Genomic DNA, 25046 nt, shown 5'->3' with positions numbered 1-25046 from the left:
TTATGCCTACACAATACAATCTAAAAAAAAAAAAACTTTAAATAAGCCAGATTTATGCACTTTATTTTCCACAACCCTTAAGAAAATTAACCATGGTCTTATTGGTGTATAATTGTAGTAACTATGTTTTTTGGTGCATTGATTACTGTCAGCAAAACCATGGTTTTACTACACTAACCATGGTTTAACTGTAACCATGGTTTTTTGCAGAGTCGTATAATAACAGAGTTACGAAAGGCTTTGATCTCGCCGCCGCGCGGTCACGTGATTCATGTAACGTTCTACAGTTCCAAACCAAGCAGGGCTGTCAATCTGTTTGCATAGGTTTTCAGCTATTTTAGGTAAATATTAGCTTGTAATGTGAATTGATCACGATACTTACTATGTTTATAACGTTTTTTTTTACTAGGGAGTGATGGAAATACAGTTAATCAGTTAATAAAGATAAACAGTTAATGGTGACCCAAAGATAACTGTGGTTATCTATACCAACTACAGCAACACAGTTTATCATTTATTTTTGTAGCAAAAATATGGCTATATAAATGGCTATCAATCTGCTAAAAACATAATTCCTACACTTTTACTATATTAAAATCATAAAAAAGATCGCCAACGCGGTTATTTGTAACAGTGAAGCATAACAGAAACACACTAAATTCATATTTAATTGTATTTATAGTAGTGATGCACCGATGTATCGGCTGCCGATATTTATCGGCCGATTTTTGATGAATTTGAAACCATCGGCATATCGGCAATAGCATGAGAAAGGCCGATACCGATTGTTTATTAATTAACTGCATAAAGAAATCCATTATATGTAAAAAATGAGTTAATGTTGTTTATCAAATAAATGCTGAATAGCAAAACCACCTTTGAAGGTTGTCATGCTGTCTTATTATATTTGTTTTAGCTTAATTAGTGACTCTCTTATTATGTTGGTCAGTTGAATTTTAATTAGATCCAATCCATGTTCAGTAAAAATTATTTAATGCAGAAATAAACTAGCTAATAGACCAACTGTATAGTATTGCATACAAGTGTTTAATATCGGCATCGGTATCGGCCAGAAGTTGTCTGTTTAAATCGGCATGGGTATCGGCCCAAACAAATCCTATCGGTGCATCCCTAATTTATAGTACACATTAAATGTTAATATAATTATACATGATTTTCGAGGATACATCACTCGTATTACTTACCAAACACAATAAAACACATAGCAGCATTGTGAATCAGTGTGACTTTCTTATAAGGCATATAGCTTGTCGCTGTTGCCCCCTAGTGTTACTCGTAATATATAAAAAAGATAAGTATTAAGTAGATGGCCACCAGTAATAAAATATTAAACCATTAAATCTATATTATTCACACATTATACACAACTCATTAAAATATAAACATTTTACTAGTTATTATTAACGATAATCATTACCTACAGCAGAGTTCATAAAATATCACTGTTGACTATATTAATAAAATGTCCGAAAATCTAAAGAGAAACGGTAATTTCATCGATTTACCAGCAGGTGCCATTGAAATGAATGGGCTTCAGTGCTGCGTTTGGAACTATGCGTCACTACCGGTCACTACATGAAACGCTGTTACTTCCGCATTCCATTCTTACAACGGACGTCTATGTGAGTGTCGTAACTCTATTATTATACGACTCTGGTTTTTTGGTTTTAACTGTAGTAAAACCATTGTTAATTTTCATAAGGGAAAATATATTCATAATTCATATGTTTAAATCCATATATAAAATCAAAGATTATTTTTACAGGCTTTTAAATAATATTGTGTATTTTCGTTGAGAAACATATAATATTTGACTTAAATGGGGTAAAATAGGTTTGTATTAATTATTTAATTAATTAATTTTATCTGTTTTATAATCACGCACTTCTAAGCCGATTATAAAATGTTGATTTTGCCAGAAAGTATTGGTTTATAATGTTATTTCTTATTTAAAAACGTTTAAGTTCTCTGACGTTTCCATGGTGACTCGTGAAATCTGTGATCGATTGAAAATGCCTTTATGTTGTTACCGTGAGCGCGCGTTAACTCTGGGTTACTTTCAGCGAGTTGATTGAACTAACTGTTAAACTGTGTTTTGGAACCGACATACCCCGAGTAAGTTCAGGGTTAATCTGATGGTAAGTTAATCCAGCTTTCTGGAATACACCCCTGGGGTCTCATTTATAAATCCTTATTAAAAGTCTACGTACGCAATGTCTAGTAGAAACGTAAACTACTAGTAATGACTTATGTAAACAGAATGATTTTAAAGAATGGTAAAAAGAAGTCAATCATAGCATACATTATACAAATTATTGACAAAAATAGTCAAATCAAAAAACCAAATTAAATTTTAAACAAAACATAATGTTATGAATAGTTAAAAACAATAGTTAAATTGTTTGGTTCAACACGTGATATGAGATTATGACTGTGTACTTAAACTACAATCAAATACAACAAAACATTATAAAAATGCCTGAACATTCAGGTCTAGTTTTCAGATTTAGGCTACCTATATTTCTTAACAATGCCTAATTTCTGCATAGAAATTTAAAGAAAAAAAAAAGGGAATTATACCATTTTATACCATGTTGATAACTATCCTTTAGTGCACTTGGATTAAAACTTTAGTTCCTTTAAGTTACGTTTTAAGTTGACTAGTAAAAAAAAATCAAAAATGGAATCGTGAATCTGTCAAATGATCTGAAAAAAAATCTAGATTAATTTTTTTGCCAAATCGCCCAGCCCTACTTCAACCTTAAAGTATTTTTAGAAGAAGCATTATTGCCATCTTCATTGTTTTAGCAGAGAGTGTTTATCAAAGCCAGGAATCATTTTTCAATATTATCAGTCTTATATCCTGATGTCCAGTGAAAGGATATCCTGTGTGTTTTATTCTCAAACTTTCAAGCGTTTGCGCACACACTAGAAACCATAGGAGAGGTTTGTCTTAGATAAATGCTTAGGAATGTCAAGGGCAAATCTAACAGGATCTAATGTTTGATTTCAAAAGAAAAAACACACAAATCTATCATATGATTTAGAAGACTCTTGTAATGAAGAGGAATATTGCAACTTCGCACAGACCACAACTTCATTACCAGCAGCTCAGATATTTGGTTTAACTTGTCATTTTGTGTACACAGAAACAAGAAAAGCCATATGGTTTTAGAAGGACATGACGGTAAATAAATGATGACAAGATGTGTAAACTTAGTATGTGTAGTGTTAATGTAATGTGCCCTGAGAACAGATTTTTTTAGTCTATATGTGGATTGAGGGTGTGTCTGTTAATGGAGTTCAGTTCCAGAGAGGAAAGAGACAATGTGCACTCAGCAAAAGAAACAATAGCTGCCTGTTGAACACAAAGAGCAAAAGAAGGCCTGCTGGGACAACAAATGCCCCTCCATCTCTATTTCCTTCCCCTACTGCTGCCCTTTCTGTGGCTCTCACTCCGGTTGGAGCAACCAAATTCAAATGCAGCAAGAATTACACAAAAACAACCAGGAGATGAGACCTCCAAAAATCAGAAATTACATCACATATTTAACAGAATGCTGAAAACATGCTATAAACTACCAGTCAAATGTTTGTCATTATTATATGTTGGCATTCTTTATTATACTATATTTAGAATTTTAGTATCATAATTAAGTCAGTCAAACACACAAGTCTCATGAGGTGCATCCTAGGATACTTCTTAAACAGTTTTGAAAGAGTTCTTATAAATGTTGTGGCAAATGCGGGCTGATTTTCCTTCAAAACATTTTTATTGGAAATGTTCCTTTTTGAAAGTAATTCAAATATCTTTATCTACAGATACAGATGACTTACACTGTAAATCAGCAGCTTTGAAATATAAGAAACATAAATGAAGCCTACTTTCATTAAGCCTACTATCTAGGGGCCGAATTAGTAAAATTAATTAAGAAAATCCTTAAGAAAAAAAGCTGTCAAGTTCATAAGTTCTTTTTTCTTAAAGGTAAACACAAGTTTTTCAATTTATTTTGTATGGCTGCACAAAATAAAACGTGGCAATTTTTTAAGCGGACAAAAAATGTTGTATGGCGGAAGAGCACTTAGTTTGCAGCACTTTGACCTTGGGTGCAGTTATATTGACGGAAGTTTGATGTTACTGCGCACCAAGGTGATAGTGCTGCAAACTAAGTGCTCTTCTGCCATACAATAATATTCTAATATAGCGTACATTATCTAGTATTTGTGGTATTAGTTGTTCTTGAATATTTTCATAAGGGATGCTCCGATCAGGATTTTTGCAGCCGATTACCGATTTGTTACCTTCGTGACCAGCCGATACCGTTTTTTAAATGCATGATATGCTCTCGGATGACTGTAACTGTTAACATTTATTTCCAGATGAATACCACAGATGTTGCCTTTGTCTGCGATAGATATGTGTTGTATACGCTGTTTGATGGGGATGTGAAGATGCGTCGTGCTGTTAGGACCGGAGCGCGTCCTCATAGAAAATACACATATCTCTGTAAAGGCAGAGAAAGAAATCCAAATCTGCATGTCGCACATGAGCAACGTATTATAAAAATACTTGCACTACGTAAAAAATGTTCTCTAATTGTAGCCACATTCAGGATCCCTATGATGACAAAAGTAAACAGAAAGATCGGTTCACAAGACCGGCAAAAGTAGCGAGTACCGATCGAGTCATTTAATGCCGTTATCGGCCGAAACAGATCGGCGGCCGATCGAGCGGAGCATCCCTAATATTCATAAATTTAAAATACATTTTTGTACAAACGTTTTGATTTGTCACGATTTGTTAGTGAAAACTCTGTATCCACATTTCACGCACATATAAGAAGCCAGACCCAGACCCAAACTTGTGACTGACAGTGTCCGTCTGTTTGGTGTAGTGTATAAGAATTAATTCTTACATGGATTCTATACAGTATGCATACTACAGTAGATCACAACCAAATTCTTGAGTAATACATTGAATAGTCCGTTTTTTTATATCTTCCTGTTGAACTGATCTGGTCTCTGTAATGTTCAGGATTGCTGTGTGCGGTTTTATTTCTGTCCCATGAGCCTCCACTCCTCTGTTTAACAGGATGGGCTAAAAAAACACAATGCCCAAATCATTCCCTTCCAGGAACAGCAGTTCCAAGTCTCTGCATACTTGTGTTATACTTGAAAAAGTACAAATTCATTGTGTCTATTTCAACATCACATATTTTGGTGATTTAAAAAGTTTAGGTTTTTATCAAATGTATGGACACATACAGTGAAATACTTTCCATGTGACAGATAATAAGCAGCAAAACTACTAAATCAGTCAAAGGTGGGTGCTTGCACTTTTAGCATTAATATCAAAATCTTGTGCATGTTAAATGGCATACAAAAAGCATTTGTGTTTAAATGGATACTACACTCCTAAAATATGTTGGGTTTTTTAACCCATGGTTGGGTAAATATTGGACAGGATAAATCATTGGGTTATAAATAAACATATTTTTAGAGGGTTAATATTGATTTCAATGACATATTTGTACCTGTATTATCAGATCTTTAGGCCTGAGACCGGACCTCTCTGCTGGCGAGTCCTCATCTATAGCTCTGATGTACTGGCCGGGTCTGGATTTTTCACTGTGCAGGTTGAAGCCGAACCCATCGGGACCTTTCTTAATAACACAGAGTCTCGGCCTGAGTTGATGTTTACAGTCCTGTAAGACAGACACAACACAACATCATCATCACACAATAAAACTTAAGAACTCACTGCTGATATGCAGGAAGTCAGGCACCTAAATGTCTGTGCCCTTCAACAGTTTCTAATACAGTAAAGTCACCCTCTTACAGAGAGACAGACAGGGAATAATGGGAAGACACTGATGTTGGACAGAGGTCCAGACAGAAGGATGTTTTCTCTTTGTACTCAATGTGATGGAAGTGAATGGTTCACAGGATGAGGTCATCTGATGACACGCCCCTCACTGTTCGCAGGCCGCACACGGTACACTGGATTGTCATCCAGGAAAATAACACCCATCCGCTATGTTCAGCGAGCACATGTTGGGTCTTTTTTTAGATCATAAGAAGGTGATTTGAACTATTATTTGTGTGTCAGGGACTGTGGATTATATTTAGAACAGGAAAACAACGTAAAACTTACAGAATTCAATGCAAGAGGAATTTTGCATCACACACCCCTTATTATAGTCGAGCATGATTTCAGTCTGGTAAGTGAAAAACAATGATTCCCACGTTCAACAGATCGTTATTACTGTTTGTTGACCAGTATTATGTAAAAAAAATGATGTGATTATACACAAATATTTATATCCAAATATCTTTGCAAGTGGCAAAGAAATACATTTGAGTTGAATTGAAATTACAATACAAATATATCTGACAAAAACATTCATTTTAAAAATGATTTATTTTATTATATACAATATTTTCTAATATTTTAAATAGCAGAACAAATTTCATTCAAGCATTTTGCATGCTGACATGATTATTTTCATGACATTTTCCCCTTAAAATTCTCACTACTGTAATGCTGCATTTACACCAACTGCGGTAGAGGCGTGAAGCGCGAGTGATTTCAATGTTAAGTCAATGTGAAGACGCGTTGACGCGCGTCTGGAGGTCTAGCGGCGCGGATGAGGTGCTTGGCGCGGCGCGGAAAACGCGTTTCCGCTTCGTTCGCGTGAATGGCGCGAATTGAGCGCCAGGCGCGATACGTGCAAATGGTGCTTTTTGTGTATTTTGTGTTTGGCGCGAATTGCCGGCTGACGCCAGAGTTGAAAAATGTAAACTTTGGCGGAATTTCGCACCGCGTTAACCAATCAGGAGCCTGCTTGCCGCTGTGGAGGCAGCCCCGCCCGGAGTCACTCATTCAACCTGAAGGAACACTTGATATTGTCCGAAGCAGTCACCCGGAGCTATACGACACAAGTTCTTATTTCTATAGAGACAGGGATAAAAAGGACCTCTCTTGGAAGAGTGTCAGTGAGGACATCATGCAACCTATTGAGTTGTAATACACATTTCACTTTTGAGTCACTTGACGTTTATTGACCCGCGCCGTTTATTTTTCCCCTACATTAATGTTACCAAATACAAACCGGTAACTCTCTCGATAAATGCACAATCAGCATCAGTCATCTTGCACACAGACAACCGCACAGCACTTGCCCCTCCCACAAGAAGCTTATTTTGCCTCTGACGCGCGTCAAATGCTTGCTTTTTCCGCGTGTCTACTTCGCTCTACACGCGCAAATGCATTCAAACTGTTAAAGCGGCAAACTAAGTGCGGTAGATGCGATCTTGACGCCTGAAACGCGGTTGGTGTAAACGCACCATAAGGTAAGGCAAGGCAAGGCAAGTTTATTTGTTAAGCACATTTCATACACAGATGTCCTTCAAAGTGCTTTACATAGAAATGAGAAAACAATATATAAGAAAAAAGTAAATAGAAATAAAAGACACAAAAAAATTCAAAGATACATGAGAATTTAAAATATCAATTAAAAGAAAATTAATGTGATTTCAATAAAAACAGTTTAAATAATGTAATGCGTGAAGTTATGAATTTTATTTTCATATTCTTCATTCATTTACCAAAACAATATGACAATTTAATGAAAAGTTTGTCGGGTTTTAAGTGTTTTTATTTTAGCCCAACGCATGGGAGAAGTAATCTATTATTGGCATATTCCCGTTCTCCACCCACCGCGTACCAAACCAATCAAAACCACACTGGAATGAAAATTATATCATTTTAGTTCTGAAAAAAACACACAGCGCATCTGTTGAGATAAATAAAGTCTCTTCTAACATCACAGAATAAAGTGTGTGCCGTATGTACTACAGTCAAACTCCACCCGTTTCTCCCAATGTTTCCCCTCCATTCGGCTGGAGCGCAGGAAGAGCTGAACTTCCTGCAGACCACACCTGCTTCCCACTGTCAAAAACAATGCTGAACTCCACCCAGAACCAAAGCTCGACACATGCGGACCGTCACGATGCCGTCACTGCATAGAGACGCCACTCCATTGAAATCATGTAGTGGAGGGTGTAACGTAAATGACTTTTGCTTAATTTAGTCACCTTCCTGCTTAAATCTGCAATCTAAAAATGAATCACAATAGAAAAAGATCTGATCATTCTGAGCACTTAGATCAGTACTCGACAGTGGTGTGTGTGAATCTAAGAGGAATGCCTGCATCTGTCCTAAAAACAAAAGACCCAATAAAACTGACAAGCACAGTTTTTTTCTATGTGGACATATTTAATATCTTAACAGGATAATGAGTTAAGAGATCCTTCAGTTTAACAGGATTTTGTTTCAGTATACATCCATAAACCTACTTGTTATTGTCCTTAAAGAAGGGGATGTTTATTTCTCAAGAGGAAAATATTTCTACAGTATGAGTGCAATAAAAGTCATCTTTTTTCCCCAAAAGATTAAATATTTGAAATAAACAACATCAAATCAAGTTTTATATTATTTTTAATAGATGTGATACAGTATAAACCATTTCCACTTCATGTCTATTTACAGTATTTCAATATACAACATACACCTACCTAAAGGATTATTAGGAACACCATACTAATACTGTGTTTGACTCCCTTTCGCTTTTAGAACTGCCTTAATTCTACGTGACATTGATTCAACAAGGTGCTGAAAGCATTCTTTAGAAATGTTGGCCCATATTGATAGGATAGCATCTTGCAGCTGATGAAGATTTGTGGGATGCGCATCCAGGGCACGAAGCTCCCGTTCCACCACATCCCAAAGATGCTCTATCTGGTGACTGTGGGGGCCTTTTTAGTACAGTGAACTCATTGTCATGTTCAAGAAACCAATTTGAAACTATTCGAGCTTTGTGACATGGTGCATTATCCTGCTGGAAGTAGCCATCAGAGGATGGTTACATGGTTGTCATAAAGGGATGGACATGGTCAGAAACAATGCTCAGGTAGGCCGTGGCATTTAAACGATGCCCAATTGGCACTAAGGGGCCTGAAGTGTGCCAAGAAAACATCCCCCACACCATTACACCACCACCAGCCTACGCAGTGGTAACAAGGCATGATGGATCCATAATCTTATTCTGTTTACGCCAAATTCTGACTCTACCATCTGAATGTCTCAACAGAAATTGAGACTCATCAGACCAGTTTCCCAGTCTTCAACTGTCCAATTTTGGTGAGCTTGTGCAAACTGTAGCCGCTTTTTCCTATTTGTAGTGGAGATGAGTGGTACCCGGTGGGGTCTTCTGCTGTTGTAGTCCATCTGCCTCAAGGTTGTGCGTGTTGTGGCTTCACAAATGCTTTGCTGCATACCTCAGTTGTAATGAGTGGTTATTTCAGTCAAAGTTGCTCTTCTATCAGCTTGAATCAGTCGGCCCATTCTCCTCTGACCTCTAGCATCAACAAGTCATTTCCGGCCACATGACTGCCGCAAACTGGATGTTTTTTTTTACTTTTCACACCATTCTTTGTAAACCCTAGGAATGATTGTGCGTGAAAATCCCAGTAACTGAGCATATTGTGAAATACTCAGACCAGTCTGTCTGGCACCAACAACCATGCCACGCTCAAAATTGCTTAAATCGCCTTTTTTTCCCATTCTGACATTCAGTTTGGAGTTCAGGAGATTGTCTTGACCAGGACCACACCCCTAAATGCATTGAAGCAACTGCCATGTAATTGTTTGATTAGATAATTGCATTAATGAGAAATTGAACAGGCGTTCCTAATAATCCCTTAGGTGAGTGTATCTGTCCAGCAAACTAAACAAAAAAGCTCCTTGTTAACAACTAATAAAATCCCAAAAAACTTTTTGGGCCAAATTAACTAAACGGGGTAAATTAGCATGAAAAAAAATGCAATGGGAGTGGTAATATCTGCGGTTTATTTACTAAAAAGGTGCAAATTAAATAACACAGGTGCAAAAGATGGTTTCCATAACGACCAATACAATCTACTAAGAAAGGTGCAAATTAGTTCAGGGTCACAAATAAGCAAAGCTGATGGTCCTCACCTCAGGTGCAGGTGATCTACTAAAGCCTGATTTCAGCACCATAGATATTTCAGCTGAAAATTTGGGGTGTGAAATCGTAGGACAAAAAATGAAGGTTTACAAGAAGCTTTGAAACACCTTCTTTTGTGTGACTTCTTTTAGTGATTCCTCAGCAAAAGAAATAACATGGCTTGGCAAGCGATATTTTTGAATAATATGTTTCTCTGGCATTCCAAATAAACTGTTACATGTTAAAAATCCTCTGCATTGTATTATGCACTCTCTGATCTCTCCAATGCCTCTCCTATCAGCAACAACTGCAGCCATTTCAAGCGCAGAATGATTTAAGACATGCTTTTTTTCTGTGTTAAATAATGGAGCAAATACCAGTAATATATCGCACGCACAAACATTAGTAAATCGTAAATCATCTCCTCCCATAAATTTTGCGTCTGAAAGGGAAACTCATAGAAATGCATATGCAATAAAAAAATAACTAGACCACACATTTTCAGCACTAATTATCCACTGCATGTCTTTAGTAAACCCCGACAGTGTAATTTAACGCCAAAATGATGGTTTGCGCTGGTACAAGCTGTTAGTAAATCTGGCCCTGTATCTCACACATGCTCTGAAATCTTAGACATTTCTTATCTTAGACAAATTCAAAAGACTTTAGCTCATCTTTAAAAAGCCTCATCATTGCTTGTATTGAGTGAGATAAGATACACTGAATGAAAAGTCATGATTAGAAAAGCTCAGAAATATTACAATCATTCAGTCTGCTTGATCTTAACTGTATTGGTCCTCTATATGTGTGCTTGGCCACTGCATCACTGATGCAACAGAGGATGTGTTGTACATCTTGTGTGGAGGAGAGGATGGAATCTAAAGAATGCGCTGCCATCACAAAAGCCAGTCCTTCTCAAGAGGAGCAACCATTGATATGAAAATGAGAGGAACTACGCATTAGCTTTGACTGAACATCCTGTGTACACAACCCCAGTCTTGACCTGAGATCAGTCCTGCAAACCCAACACTACTATGTGACTGCTACACCACTGAGAGACCAATGACAAAATGATCAATGATCAAACTGATCAAGATAAACTTTGGTCATCATATGGCTCCTGAATGCGGGCACAATTCGAGACCATTTTTATGCAGTGCGAGCATTTTTACAACCTGTTGCTTATGTGCGAGCTGCATATTTGGATGTCTCTCTCTCTACCTTTACAAAGATCTGAGTTCTAACATGCAGCATGACACATCTTCACATCCCCATCAAACAGAGTATACAACATCTATATCTATCGCAGACATTGCATTTTCATGCTGAAAGTTTATTATTTGCATGCGTTTTAAAGAGCACTTATTTTCCGATTCATGATTTTACATTTCCTTTGGTGTGTGTGTGTGTGTGTATTAGTTCATGTTAACGATATGCAAAATGTAAAAATCCAAAAGTAAACGATGATGCAAGATATCGCCTCCAACGTAAATCTCTTTTCTTGGACTACAACAAACACACTCTTCCTGGGATTAATGATGTAGAGAAGGCCGACATTATCATAACTCCTCCCGCTTCGAATCTGCCTGTAAATTAACTCCTTTCAGCACTGCATCGTGAGCGAATCTTTCAAACATGGTAAGGAGCATCACATTTTCGGCTGACATCAGAGATATTCAGGCCAATCACAACGTACAGATTAGCTGGCCAATCAGGGACACAGTGCTTTTTAGATCAATGAGTTTTGTACAAAATCAATACGTTTGGAGAAGGCAGGATCTGGGGCTACAAAAATGTATGGTATGTGGAAAATAATGTGTTTTTTTAACCATAAACAACGCAAACACATTTTATTATACCAAATACACAAAATAACGTTGTTTTAGCTATGAAAAAGGTGCACTTTAAAGTTTTGACAGTTTAAACTTTTATTTAACCTTGCCTAGCCTTTTTAAAAGAATGTTAAATTGTTCTTAGAAGAATTAATATTTGTTGCTTTTTTATTTTATTCACTAAAAAACTATAATATACCTAATTAAATAATAGAACAAAGGCAAGATCCGTGGTATTATTTTATCTAGAAAAAAGGTTAACAGTTACAGTCATCAAAGAGCTTGCATATCAGCTTGAAGAATCAGTATCCGCCGATCATGACGGCAAGAAATCGGTACTCGGAGTCGGTATTGGCTGCAAAAATCCTGATCGGAGCATCCCTATGTTAAATATAAAAAAATATTATTTTATTTGCACTATTTACACTTGAAAACGTAGCTTTGTATTGGCTACTGTGCTTACTGTTGGCTCTTGGTTCATAAGGCACATAAATGTTTTCTCATTTCTAAATCTGCTTTGGATAAAAGCATCTGCTAAATAAATGTAAATTTCATTTCTAAAACACTTTAAAACAAGTACATACGGGGACATTTATAACATCCTATTCCATATCTGGATTTGAGAAAACTAAGCACATTCTGGCTTGAATCTGTGCTATCATAAGAAACCATCTCATAAAGAAGTCAAGTTTTTATCTCCATTCAGCTGATGAAGATAATCAGAGAATTATAATGAAAATGTGTTAAGTTGTTTAACAATTTTCTCTTGAATTCAGCAGAGTTTGAATGTCTTCATTAACCTGATCTAAAAATACTACCACAGCCCATATAGCTCCAGCTACACACATTACACACATGTGGCCAAATCCTGAGTAAACAACGCCAATTCAGTAAATGACTCATGGACCACAGCTATTCTCATCACATTTACCAAACAAACACAAATGTCCTTGTGCAGGACACACTGGTTGGATGAATTTCTCTGTAAAACTGTTCGCAAATCATTTTAAATTTACATTTATTGCACATTTTTGTGAAAAAACACTTTTAGGCAAATGAGCTACTAACCAAAGTAATTTGCAACAATTTACGCCAGAATGGACAACAGGAAACTGCTTTGTTACTTAAAAGTGTTTTACAGATGATTTACTTAAGAATATGCTTCAGCTTTCACAGATATTAAAGATGAAACGCTTTACACATTCATTGTAACCTCTGCCAGGTACAAAGTTCACCCATATGAGACCAAATGGCCTGCAAATAATTAAGCTCTCTGTCAAACATGACCAGCTTTGTATTGACTCACTCTAGACTGAATGACCACAAATGACGCGAAACAAAAACAAACAGCATGTGTTTATTGGTCACTCAACTTGTAGTTTTCCTCTACTGTATATGGTATAACAGCTGGTGTATTTCTGGTATATAACCAAATTTCAGTAATGTTACCAGAGAGATGATCGGCTACAGAAAATGTGTTTACATATGAGAAACCAATTACACAAAATTAATAACAATTATAATAACAAATAACTTTACTTTGAGAGTCAGATAATGACAACATTTTTAAGGATGTAAAGAGCAAATTCTGTTCAGAGACATAAGAGAGTGCAGTAAGTCTAAGGCCTCTATCTTACACCCGGCGCAATGCAGCGCAATGTGCGACGCAAGTGTCTTTCGCTAGTTTCCACCCTGCGCAATTATAATTTTCACGTTTAGCGCCACGTTGTTTAAATATAGCAAATGCATTTGCGCCCCCTTTTGCGCCCATTAACAAATTTACACGGGTTTGCTTATCACATAGTACATGAATGCGCAGCAGCACAAAAACACTTTTAAATATGAAAGATTAAAGGATTGAATGTTAAAGATTATTATTGAGTCTCTTGGACATAAATGAGGACCAATTATGAGACTGTGGATATGGTGAAATGAGAAACATTTTTAAATAATGCTTAAAAAAACTCTTCGCTTAAAAAAACGCTGTCCAAGTGCTGAAACGTGCGGAGAGCTGTTTGTAAATTCTTTATCTTCTGTTTGTTACAAATAAAGTATTTTTAGAGTACAAACCTTATCTTACATACTTGTAAATTATTTTTTGATGATATTGGATAGCCATACATTTAAAGCAATTAAAAGCCTGCTTTTTTACTTCCATGACTAAAAGAAAACGATTTTTAAAGGTTTAAATAAAAAAATAACAATTTCAATACAAGTGAAAACAACACAATTATTTAACATTAATCTTAAACTGGGGATCTTCTTTTTCCACTTAGTTTTTCAGTTTACAAAGTCCGTCATCTAAATAGGGATTAGACATAGCGCCAGCGCAACTGGGGATGAGAGCTGAGACTCTCATTGGTTTATTGCACGTTACGCCCAAAATACTCCCATTACAATAGGACCAACCCTTTTCGACCATGCGCTCGGCGCACAAACCATTTTCCCGTCGTTAAATTAGCAAAAGTGGATTCGGACACGCCCATTTAGACGTTGCGCTGTGCGCTTTAGATAGTGCTGCACAATTAACTGCATCGCAATCGCGATGTCAGCCTGTACGATTATATGACAGCAAAATGTTGCAATTATATTAAATAAATAAATGTGTGGACTTTCTGATAACAGTTTGATGATTTTCCTTGCTGTTTAAAAAAAGAAAGAAAAACGAACACAAAAGGCAGTGCACGTGTGGCATGCACGTGTGTGGTGTGCGTCGTCACTTATACCAGAGCGAAGATGGATGCAGAGGAGGTTGACAGTGATCTGGTAGCTAAAAAAAAACTACGTCTGTTGTATGGCAGTATTTTGGATTTAGGATTACTGACACTGAGCAGTTGCTACATCACGTGGCAATACGAAAACATTTCTAGTTTTACAAATACACATTTTAGAATTATCACTAAACGGTGTGTGGATTTTCCTTAAAACCCATCAAGTTGACTCATGATACCATTTAGTATAATCGCAATTGCACATCGCAATATCAGCACCAATAACCGCAATGGGAAAAATTACCCAAATCGTGCAGCCCTAGCTTTAGACAATGCGCTTAGATCGTTAAAATAGGGCCCTAAAGGTGCATTTTCACCAGACGCGAATGAAGTGTTAAGCGCGTGTGATTTACATGTTGAGTCAATGCAAAGACGCGATAGACATCCTGTGCCGCAATTCGCGTGAATAAGGCGGTGCGAATGACGCGATTCGCGCGAATGATGCTGCACGAATTGAAAGTTTCAAGCATTTTACACGCGAGTTGAAAAATCTGAACATTGGTTGGACAATCTGGTAAGTTGTAAAAATGATCTTTACTCAATTTGAGCTATATTTATATGTATTGAGACTACAAGCTAGCTAAAGTCAGGAAATTGAGCGTATTCGTGTTTGAATTTCATGTGCAAATGACGCGAATTTTACTCGTGAATGAAGCGAGGTAACTTAAATTGTTCAAGCGTCCAACTACGCGCGGAAAGCGTGATTTATTCGCGTCTGGTGTGAACATACAGTAAAGGGGTGTACACACGTGAATACAACAATTTCTGCAAGTATATTACATACAAAGTCAACGCAAAGACGCAAGCTCGCTGAGGCAATGCGAATTCGCCTCAAACGCGTCTTCGCACAAATTGAAAATATTCAAACTTAAATGAAAAATTTGCATGAAACAAAGTTAAATCACACGAGTAATGTAGAGCGAGGAACATGATGCTTCACGTTTGGTGTGTACGCAGCATAAGAGACGTTTTTGTTTTATTTGTATAATTCTGCCTAGTGCCACTACTAGCCCAGTCTGCACAGTATCATTTTCTTCTTCTGTGCTTTAATATCAAGTGCGTGACTGTATGCTCTGAAAGCATCTGCCAGAGGGGATGAACTATAAGCTGTGTGGCTACGGTCTTTGATTATTCAAATTCTGACTTTAATTTAAATGGTGTATTTGACTGAACTCTGAAATGTCCAGAGACAAATGTCTGATGGTGAATCCATCACCATCTCTAATCTCTTTACTTTATTACACACAGTTTTCATGTAATGTAATACCACCACCAGGGACATGACGTCTTTGACCCAGTTATTCACTAGATCCTCCAGTCAATCTTTTCTGTACCAAGCATCACAGGAATTGTACATTAGTCGGCAGGTTTAGGACATATCCTAATGGATATCTAAATCAGCAAACTACAGAGGAACCTCAAAGTTCAGTACTTGTCTCTCTCCTTTTTTCTATATATGCCTCTATATATAACATCACTGTGTCTATAGCACAAATGTGGATGTGCTGTTGTTTTTTTAAGGGTGTTCGCAGTTGGTTAGTTTCCAGTCTGTCACTAGGAAATGTACATGTATAGTGGTATACTACATCATACATGGCTGAAAATGTGTAGACACTGATCTGGGCCCAGATTCACAAAACATCTTGGGATGCTTTCTCGGGCAGGGTTTGGATCCAGAATCCAGGATAAGGCCTTAGTTATATTAGGACATTTAAGTAGTTTTTACAAACAAACCTAACAAAAAAAGATACTGGTGTGCATCTTGAGACAAAACAATGGCACTGATATATGTTAAGATGTGTCAGTACAAGGTGTTTTTAAGTGAAGGCAGCTCAAACATGAATTTTAGTCTGGGAATAGGATAAGCCTTGTCTGGGACGTTTAAGACTCCTAAATGTTTGCTTACAAAGTGTTTCAGTGATAAAACTAGCTCCAAAATCTGTGAAAAGTTAGGGGTAGTCAAGAGGACCCCCAAGTCACTAAGACCAAATCACAAACAATACTAAAATGGTTGTTGCCTCCTTTTCATGTACAAGTTAAACAGAAGTAACAGATGTTCTTGTATCCAGTATGGGTTTCTTCTATGTTTGCATGTCTTACTATCCTCTTTGATTATGTTAATTGAAAGTCTGCTTATTTATTCTTAAAAATAAAGGTGCTACAATGACATAAATGAACAATTTTGGCTATATGGTCCCTTTAACAAATAAAGAACCTTTATGCCATTATCACAAAATGTTATTTCTAGTGGAGAAAAGTTATGTATTTTACTATAAAAGACAAAAAAGAAATGTTTTTTTTGACTGAATGGTTCTTTGGGGAACCAAAATGGTTATTTTATGGCATCGCATTGAAGAACCTTCTGTAGCACCTTTTCAAAGTGTAGGGATATCCAATAAATATTTATGAAATGCAGACAGGAAAAGGGTTGTAAATTTGGTGAACATTTATTTGTTTAATTATTAATACTTAGCCTTTTACAATCCTTATTAAACTTATTTAAATATGGCATCACGATACTACTTCTACAATATATGATTAAATCACTTACCCATCCCCTATAAACCAGTCTCTGTGGCCATAGTTAGTAATCTTGATGATATCATCCATACAACAAGGTCAACCCCACCTGTTCTCCTATCTTAAGATTTCTTCTACCCTTTCCTTAGTAAAAGTTGCTCTCAGCAGCTTTGTGAAACGTTTTTAGCAGAAAACTACGAACTGTAGCTAAGTACAATCTGTGAGACCACAATATCTGTCTCAATTGGGACATTTACAACAACAAACTAAGAAAAAATACACTTTTAAAAAAAGAATAAATAATGAGTGGGGAAAAGTGACATAAAATTAGGCTTGTAATGGCAACAGTCAGACTTTAGTGTTCTTTGTGTTTTTTTGTTTTTTTTTTAGTGTCTTTCTGTCTCTTTCGCTGTGTTTTTGCTGCTACAACCACTTTGTTGCTCCATTGCATTCAGAAGCATTTCTGGAGGGTTTTGTTCATTGTCAGAAAAGGTCTGTGAACTCTTTAAAAAATAGAAAGGTAAAGGGTGCTGTAGCAGTGTGCAGAGTCAGACACACACCCCAAATCCCATTTTCACCTGCTCTTTTCCAACCACATATAACCTCTGACCTGCCTGCCCCTGTGATGGGGACCTAAAATCATAATAGAACAACCAGATTATCATCTCAGACAGAGGACACAAACTGCCCTGGATACCTTCATCTATAGTGTTTACTGTACATGCTAATGATCTTCTGTTTAAGGCCACAGCCAACAGAGACTGACGTTTGTTTATGATAAAGTGTAACATGACCTCTAAATGGTTGCTTGGTTTCACATGTGGTGGTTGAAAAATAAAAGCTGCAAATGTAAGACAGAACATTGAAGAGTTTTGAACAGGGCAAAATAAAAATGTTACTATGTATAAGTAAGGAATAATTGACGACGGGCCATTGAATTATAAGAAAATAATGCACACCCAAGGTGCAATGCGCCACGACGCCAAGCGGAGTGTGTATTATTTTCAAATAATTCAAAGGACCGGAGTCAATTATTCCTCTTATACCACGGTTACCACAAACTTGCTCTGGTGCCTATTTTTGAGACATTTGACAAGTTAGGTGTGCGGTTATCAGAAATTAATGCATACCCACGGAACATTTCTTAGCCAATCAGAATACAGCATTCAACAGACCCCGGGTTATAAAAGAGCTTATACATTTACATTTATATATTGCAATGCAAAAGATCAAAAATGCAAAGGCAATTATTTAATTTAGGGGCAGCTATGAGAAATGAATGTATTATAATAAGTGCAACTGGAAGAATGTAAGGTTAGCATACAAAAACATCATATAAGTTCTTAAGGTATGAGTATTCACATGCAAACTGACCCTACTGGAAATGACGCATTCATACAGCACAAAACCTAAAGTATTTCCTATGTCTAGATTCTAAACGTCCACAAAATAAGGACAGACACAGGGTCAGTTGTACTTGTTATTACTATTGAATGGTGTGAGAAAAACACTGTACCTAGATCAGTGCTTACAGTCAAAGGAAATGTGATAGGCACACATCCATGAAAAACAATCAGAGGAAACCACTCTCAGTTTTCTGAAGTTTCTGCAACTGACAAAGGCACCAAACCAGATTCCCACACATCTGCTTTCTTTATAGAGGTTATTATTGGGTCTGTCAGTCTAAAAATGTGTAAAAACAAAATAAATTTGTACAATAGCCATTACATTGACATTATAAAGGGTGGTTTCACATTAGGTTCGATTGCCTGGTCCGAAGCAGAGTTCGATTTCTCCCCCTCCCTCTTCCTCTGCTGGTCTCTGTTCACATTATAATATTTTGTCCTGAACGGCGGTCCACTGATGATTGTGAAAATGAACAGAAGTTATGTTTACAGCACGTCACTCTCGCGCCCAGATATCCGCAAGCGCTTGTTGTCATCAATGTTGATGAGCACAAACATGCCCGCGTGCGTCATTAATATCGGTTCACTTCCACAAATTAATTAATATACAGGGTATATACAGTACTTTGTAAAAGTCTTAGTCCACCATTCCAGAATTAGATGGTTGTTTTTGCAATGTTATAGTGATCATATATAACTGTTTCTCAGTCTCTTTAATAGAATACATCCAGAAAATACAGGAAATGTGCATGTAGTATTAAAAACTGTATAAAAATGTTAACTGATGTGTCAAATTTTATGGTAATCTCCCCTTCCACTTAAGCAATTGCTCAACTGCAGGATCTAGGGGTGTAACGGTTCTCGGTAAAGAATCGAATCGTCCCGTTATCCTCCCGTTATCCTCCCACGGTTCGGGACGCACATGCACCATGGTGCACCGTGTTTGATTCGACAATGCATTTCTAATATAGTTTGGTGAAAAAACAATGCATAAAACAGCTAATGTATGGTTCTGAATAAGCTCTGCGTGTGTTTACGTGAGAGAACCTGTCCAATCAACTCATAGTAGTATGCAAATCTGTTGCCAACCTCATTCCTCCTCACGTGTTGGTGTGTGTGTCTGTGTGTGGCACAGACCGTTTAGCACGGCAAGAGAAGGAGAAAAGACGCTAATAGAGGCATTGCAGCTTCATTTAAGTCTACTGCAGCAGCAATGCTCAAGAAAACGTGGAAAAAAGGTCAAATTCGTGAGTGCCGTATGCTTAAGGCAATACATCTAATATGACGAGTCACTTACTGCGCCGTCATCACCAAGGTGTTGTTGATAGCACGTGATCACAGGTGAGACAGAAACAGCACACATTCCCTTTTGTGTTTAAATGTTAACAACCTGATCTTCTTGCGAAAAAACTTGAAGATAGTGGCATAAAATATATTAAAAGTAACCCAGAGTTCTGAGCTATTTTATGTTAACTTTGAAGTGCACAGTAGGTTGGTACATGTAGTATAATAATACAAGCGCTGTTAAGTAAAAATGTTGATTTTGACAGAGGTTAAAAACGGCTGAGGTTTTGTTGTGTTTGCATGTTGTGACCAAAGTGTACCGAAACCGCGACCCTAAAATAGAGATGCACCGATAGGATTTTTTGGGCCGATACCGATTTAAATAGACAACTTCTGGCCGATACCGATATTAACACTTGTATACAATACTATACAGTTGGTCTATTAGCTAGTTTATTTCTGCATCAAATTATTTTTACTAAACATGGATTGGATCTAATTAACATTCAACTGACCAACATAACAAGAGAGGCACAAATTAAGCTAAAACAAATATAATAAGACAGCATAACAACCTTCAAAGCTGGTTTATGCTATTCAGCATTTATTTTATTAACAACATTAACTCATTTTTTACATATAATGGATTTCTTTATGCAGTTAATTAATAAACAATCGGTATATGCCTTTCTCGTGCTATTGCCGATATGCCGATGGTTTCAGATTCATCAAAAATCGGTCAATAAATATCGCAGCCGATACATCGGTGCATCACTACCTTAAAACCGTGATACGCACCGAACCGTGAGTAATTTGAACCGTTACACCCCTAGCAGGATTTCTTAACGTGGGTTTACACCAGCCCCGTTTGAGGCGTCAAATTCGCGTCTAGTTTGCCGCTTAAACATTTTGAGTTTACTCGCTTTATTCACGCGTGAAAGACGCGCGTCAAATTCTAGTTATCGAGACATTTACGCAGAAATTCGCGTCACTCCTTCTGTGAGTCCGCTCGCTTTCTATAATCACGTCAGTACTAGAGCAAGCTCCTGATTGGTTAATGCAGCGCGTTTTTCCGCCAAAGTTCAAATTTTTTAACTTGCGCATTACCCACGGCAATGCTCAATTCGCGTCATTCGTGTGAACTAGACGCGAGTGAGTCTTTTTACTTCATTCTGCTCAAAAATGCTCAAGATGTGTTTAGTGCCAAGAGAGGTCACACTAAACACCGACAATGCCGAAAGAAGACATTCAGTCCTGAACATTTTTTTTTTACATATTTCCTGTAGGCTATTTTGTGTTTGTATCTTAATAAAACAGATTGAAAAATAAATATGGATGGACATTAAAACTTCTAAAACAACAAGTCTGGTGGTGGTGGCCTAAGACAGTACTGTATAACTAACATTTTTTGGGAGACCCATTAATTATTTGAATTTAGGGAATGAGTTTACTCAATCAAATAAGTCCAGTCAACTTATTAGGGTTTTCAGTGTGGATGAAATTTTTGCGCGATGTTTCTTATTTTATTAACACCATTTTACCAAGTGTTTGCTCTTACAATAAACATTTTTGTATGATTGGCAATAACAATTGCTTGGATGAAGTAATTGTTCACTTTTAAACAAACAAGTATTATTAAAAGGCTAAAAAAATATATTGAAGATTCAATATTATTAAAACAATAGCAATAAGAACTCCAAATTATGTTTCTCCCAACCTGGTTTTTCAAAAAGATTTGAATACATCTATGAATTTGCCAGTCACTGATATACATGTGTAAATAAATGTGACAGCCAAAAGTGTCATAACTATCTGACTGCTTAACTCAACACAAAAGCAATGCCAGGAGATTCCCAAGAGACATCTTATGTAAGCTCAGTCATCTGTGCATGATTGAAAAACAGCCCCAGCGTCTTTACAGACCTAAGCAGGATATTTTAAAAAAGAGTCATGTGGTGTTTATGAAAACATGGTGTTGTAAAGAACCAGAGACTGATGCTACAATGCCAAAAGGCATTTTGGGTAATTTGGTAAGGCTGAAGACATGAGATTGAAGAGAGGCAGAGCGGTAAACAAACTTGAGCCACCACGGGGAGCCCAACTGTTCCGGAGTCTGACCTTTTTCCTCCTGACTGAGTAATGTGCTAATAATTATCACGGCTGCAGTAAACACACAAAAGACACAGCGGTTACAACCATCTGAGCCACATAAAAAAGAAATACGTGAGAATAACACAACAGGCTCTTTCTCGGACAGCTGGACGACTTCTGGACCGCCAAAACAAAAAGTCTTTGAACTTCGATCAATTCATCATGTGTGTTGTTTCAAATGATGCTCGTGAAAAGATCTGTGTAATTGCTGGAGGTGTGAACCTGTGTGTTTACTCAAGATCAAGGTTGAAAAGTTGTTTGTCTTTCTATGTGAGAACTCCACAGGTGCATCCCATCAAGCATCGATAAGCATTATTCTGTGCCATTCTGCAGTGTGTTAAAGCTAAAAAAAGCCAAAGACGTAGTCCTCTCTGGGTAGGATTTACTTTCTACAGCAGTAAAACTTAAATGTGCTATTTCAATGTAACAGAAGGAAACTTTTTAAATGTAGCGGCAGCACATTGCATTATTTTATTAAACTGAAAAACACTAAATGCTTTAGGGTAGTAAAACAATGCTTATTGTAGTGTTTTATATTCATAAACTGGATGGCTGAGTGCATATACTGTGGTATGTATAGACCATCATACAGGACGCCAATGTCCTGTAGTGCACATCTTCCTAAGCAGCAGACCATTAAAGCCACCCACAAACAGATGATTAAATATGACTAAATATGTGAACTGCCAAGTGCACTACAGTGAGTAGGTGTGTGTGTTTCACAGTTGACATAGCACTCTGTTTTAATCATTGTTTAATAAAAACTTGAGGAATACAATGAAAAACATAAAATAATTTCATTCATACTGAAAGGATAAAATCAATTTCCATAATATAAGTGGGAATACTTTCTACATTGAGAGAACTACTGAATTATATTACCATAGTATGTTGATTGTCATTTTTCATATCCCATGTAGTACCTCAAATTCATTTATTAATTTCCCATTGATTTCAATCTTTGACATCGCCTCACTCAGTCAGTAATGTATTACAGATATCAAGGTCATATTTTCACAAAATGATTACATTATGTAGGATTTTCAGGCGCTGTGTCATATCAATGCGCCTGCTGCAGCCATGTTACGACAGCAAAGTCCTCAATTATTAGAGTATAGTTCCTAACCATATCTGCTAAGAAAATCACAACTTTTAATTTTCCATCGGTCTTAGTACGCGATGTAACTACAGAAGAGTCAAGTTTTAAATAGGAAAAATATTGAAACTCTTTGGTTATTTTTTAGCGCAATGCTAATGGTCCAATCAGATTCAATGGATTATGCTAAGCTATGCTAAAAGTGGTACCGCCAGACCCGGAGATCAGCTGAATTAATTCCAAAATGGTAAAAATTAAATGTTTAACTCTAGGGGAGCTGGAAAATTTGCATATTTTTTAAAACAGTGGAGTCTCTCTTTAAACAATGAAGTAAACATAACTTCATATTTTTTTTGCACATATACTTTAAAAAATCTTAGTTAATTTAACTTTTAAGCATATAAAATCTAAACTAAAACATTTACGTAAAATGAACTTAAACTTATCAGAACATGTAGTAAGTAATACCCATAATCCCTTGAGCCTGAATATCTTAATTATTTAAGCTTTTCACAGAATAAGAACTTATAAGAACTTAAATATGTGTTCATAAAATGTCATAAGAGGTTTAAGCTCTTATATTAATAATGTTGTTTTGTTGTAATGATAATTTGTGTTCTGTTCAGGTGATCAGTGTTGATAACATGAACAAGTTCAGCACATTTTATTGTAGTTCTCTCCACAGTATGCATGTCAAAAATTAAGTTTTGTGTATGTTTACGTGGACTGACTTATAGTTGCTTATGAATTTGTGTTATAATGCCATTTATAACACTAAAACTAACTTGGTTAACTAAATGGATGTGTTGGACAGAGCAATTGATATTACAATTAAAATTAAGTTTACTGAAATTACAAAATTTCCTTCAATTTTTTAAGTACATTCAACTTGTCCAGGTTTACAGTGTAGAAAACAGAAAATCACCAAAAAATGACATTAGCTGGGTTTACACAGGTAGGGTCACTTTTTGTTCCCTAAAGAATGATTTCTTTCTTACCTTCTTAAAACAGAAAGGTTGTTCAGAAGTTAATGGACCCCCTTAACTCCTGAAGGCCCCGGACCCCAGTTTGAAAAGCCCTGATTTAAGCTAAAGTGAGGCACTTTCTGTCAATGAAATGAATGGATGAAGTGTCCTTCTTTACCCCCAATACTGCTGTAGTATATTATAGGGTTAGGTCATCATATTCATTCACTATGGCACTTTATTTAACTTTTTGTATAAGGTGCACGTGACTCCGTTGGTTTCTTACCGTTTCCGAGCTCACTGATGATCTGTGTTCTTCCCGTGAATAAATGTAGACGGGAATGATCTCCACGTTTCTCTCCGGAACCGGCGGCGGACAGTCTCCCGGTTGGCCGTTTCCCATCACCTCCTCCTTCTTGTCAATCTCAGGCTCATCAAACTCAGGCACCGGAACTCCTTCCGTGACAAACTCCTTCACGCATATCAGCCCGTGTTTCTTCAGCAGCTGATCGGTGTCCATATCCACAACTATGAGCTCCAGGTTACCGGCGGTCGCGCGTATCCGTGCCACGACCTGCTGATGGTTGTCGGTCTCCACGCGCTCTCCATTAACGAACACGAGCCTGTCGCCCGCGCGCAGACCGGAGAACTCAGCGGGGGAATCGGGCTCGACCAGGCGGATGAACTGTCCGGTTTTGCCCTTCTCTCCGTGAAGGTGGAAGCCGTATCCATTCTCTCCCTTCTCCAGGACGCACAGTCTGGGACGCAGAGTCTGACTGGGCATCGCGTGTCTCTGTCAACTGATGATTTAATGTGAGAGAAATAAATATCGTTAATAAACACAACCCGAAGTCCTTGAATCAGATGCTCACGAGTAAATCATGTTAACCCGTCCAGCTTCGGTGAATCGAGTGACTTTAGTGCTTGTTTTAATGTGAAGGGAAAGTTCTAGTGTTGTTTGTTTAACTTAGT

General features: G+C 37.0%; 1 protein-coding gene across 1 annotated transcript in view; it reads right to left on the bottom strand.

The window, feature by feature from the left end:
• Positions 1-25046, bottom strand: part of nherf1b (NHERF family PDZ scaffold protein 1b) — a 71623-nt gene extending 46577 nt beyond the window's left edge. The window contains exons 1-2 of the mRNA XM_055185249.2: positions 24361-25046; positions 5556-5726 (exon numbers count right to left, since the gene is read on the bottom strand). Coding sequence (XP_055041224.2) covers positions 5556-5726; positions 24361-24858 — 669 coding nt within the window. The 5' untranslated portion in view covers positions 24859-25046. The remainder of the gene's footprint in view (positions 1-5555; positions 5727-24360) is intronic.

The sequence above is a fragment of the Misgurnus anguillicaudatus genome, chromosome 19, assembly GCF_027580225.2.
Source record: "Misgurnus anguillicaudatus chromosome 19, ASM2758022v2, whole genome shotgun sequence".
NCBI lineage: Eukaryota > Metazoa > Chordata > Actinopteri > Cypriniformes > Cobitidae > Misgurnus > Misgurnus anguillicaudatus.
The sequence above is the reverse complement of the archived record's forward strand: the minus strand, read 5'-3'. Positions and strand labels throughout refer to the sequence as shown.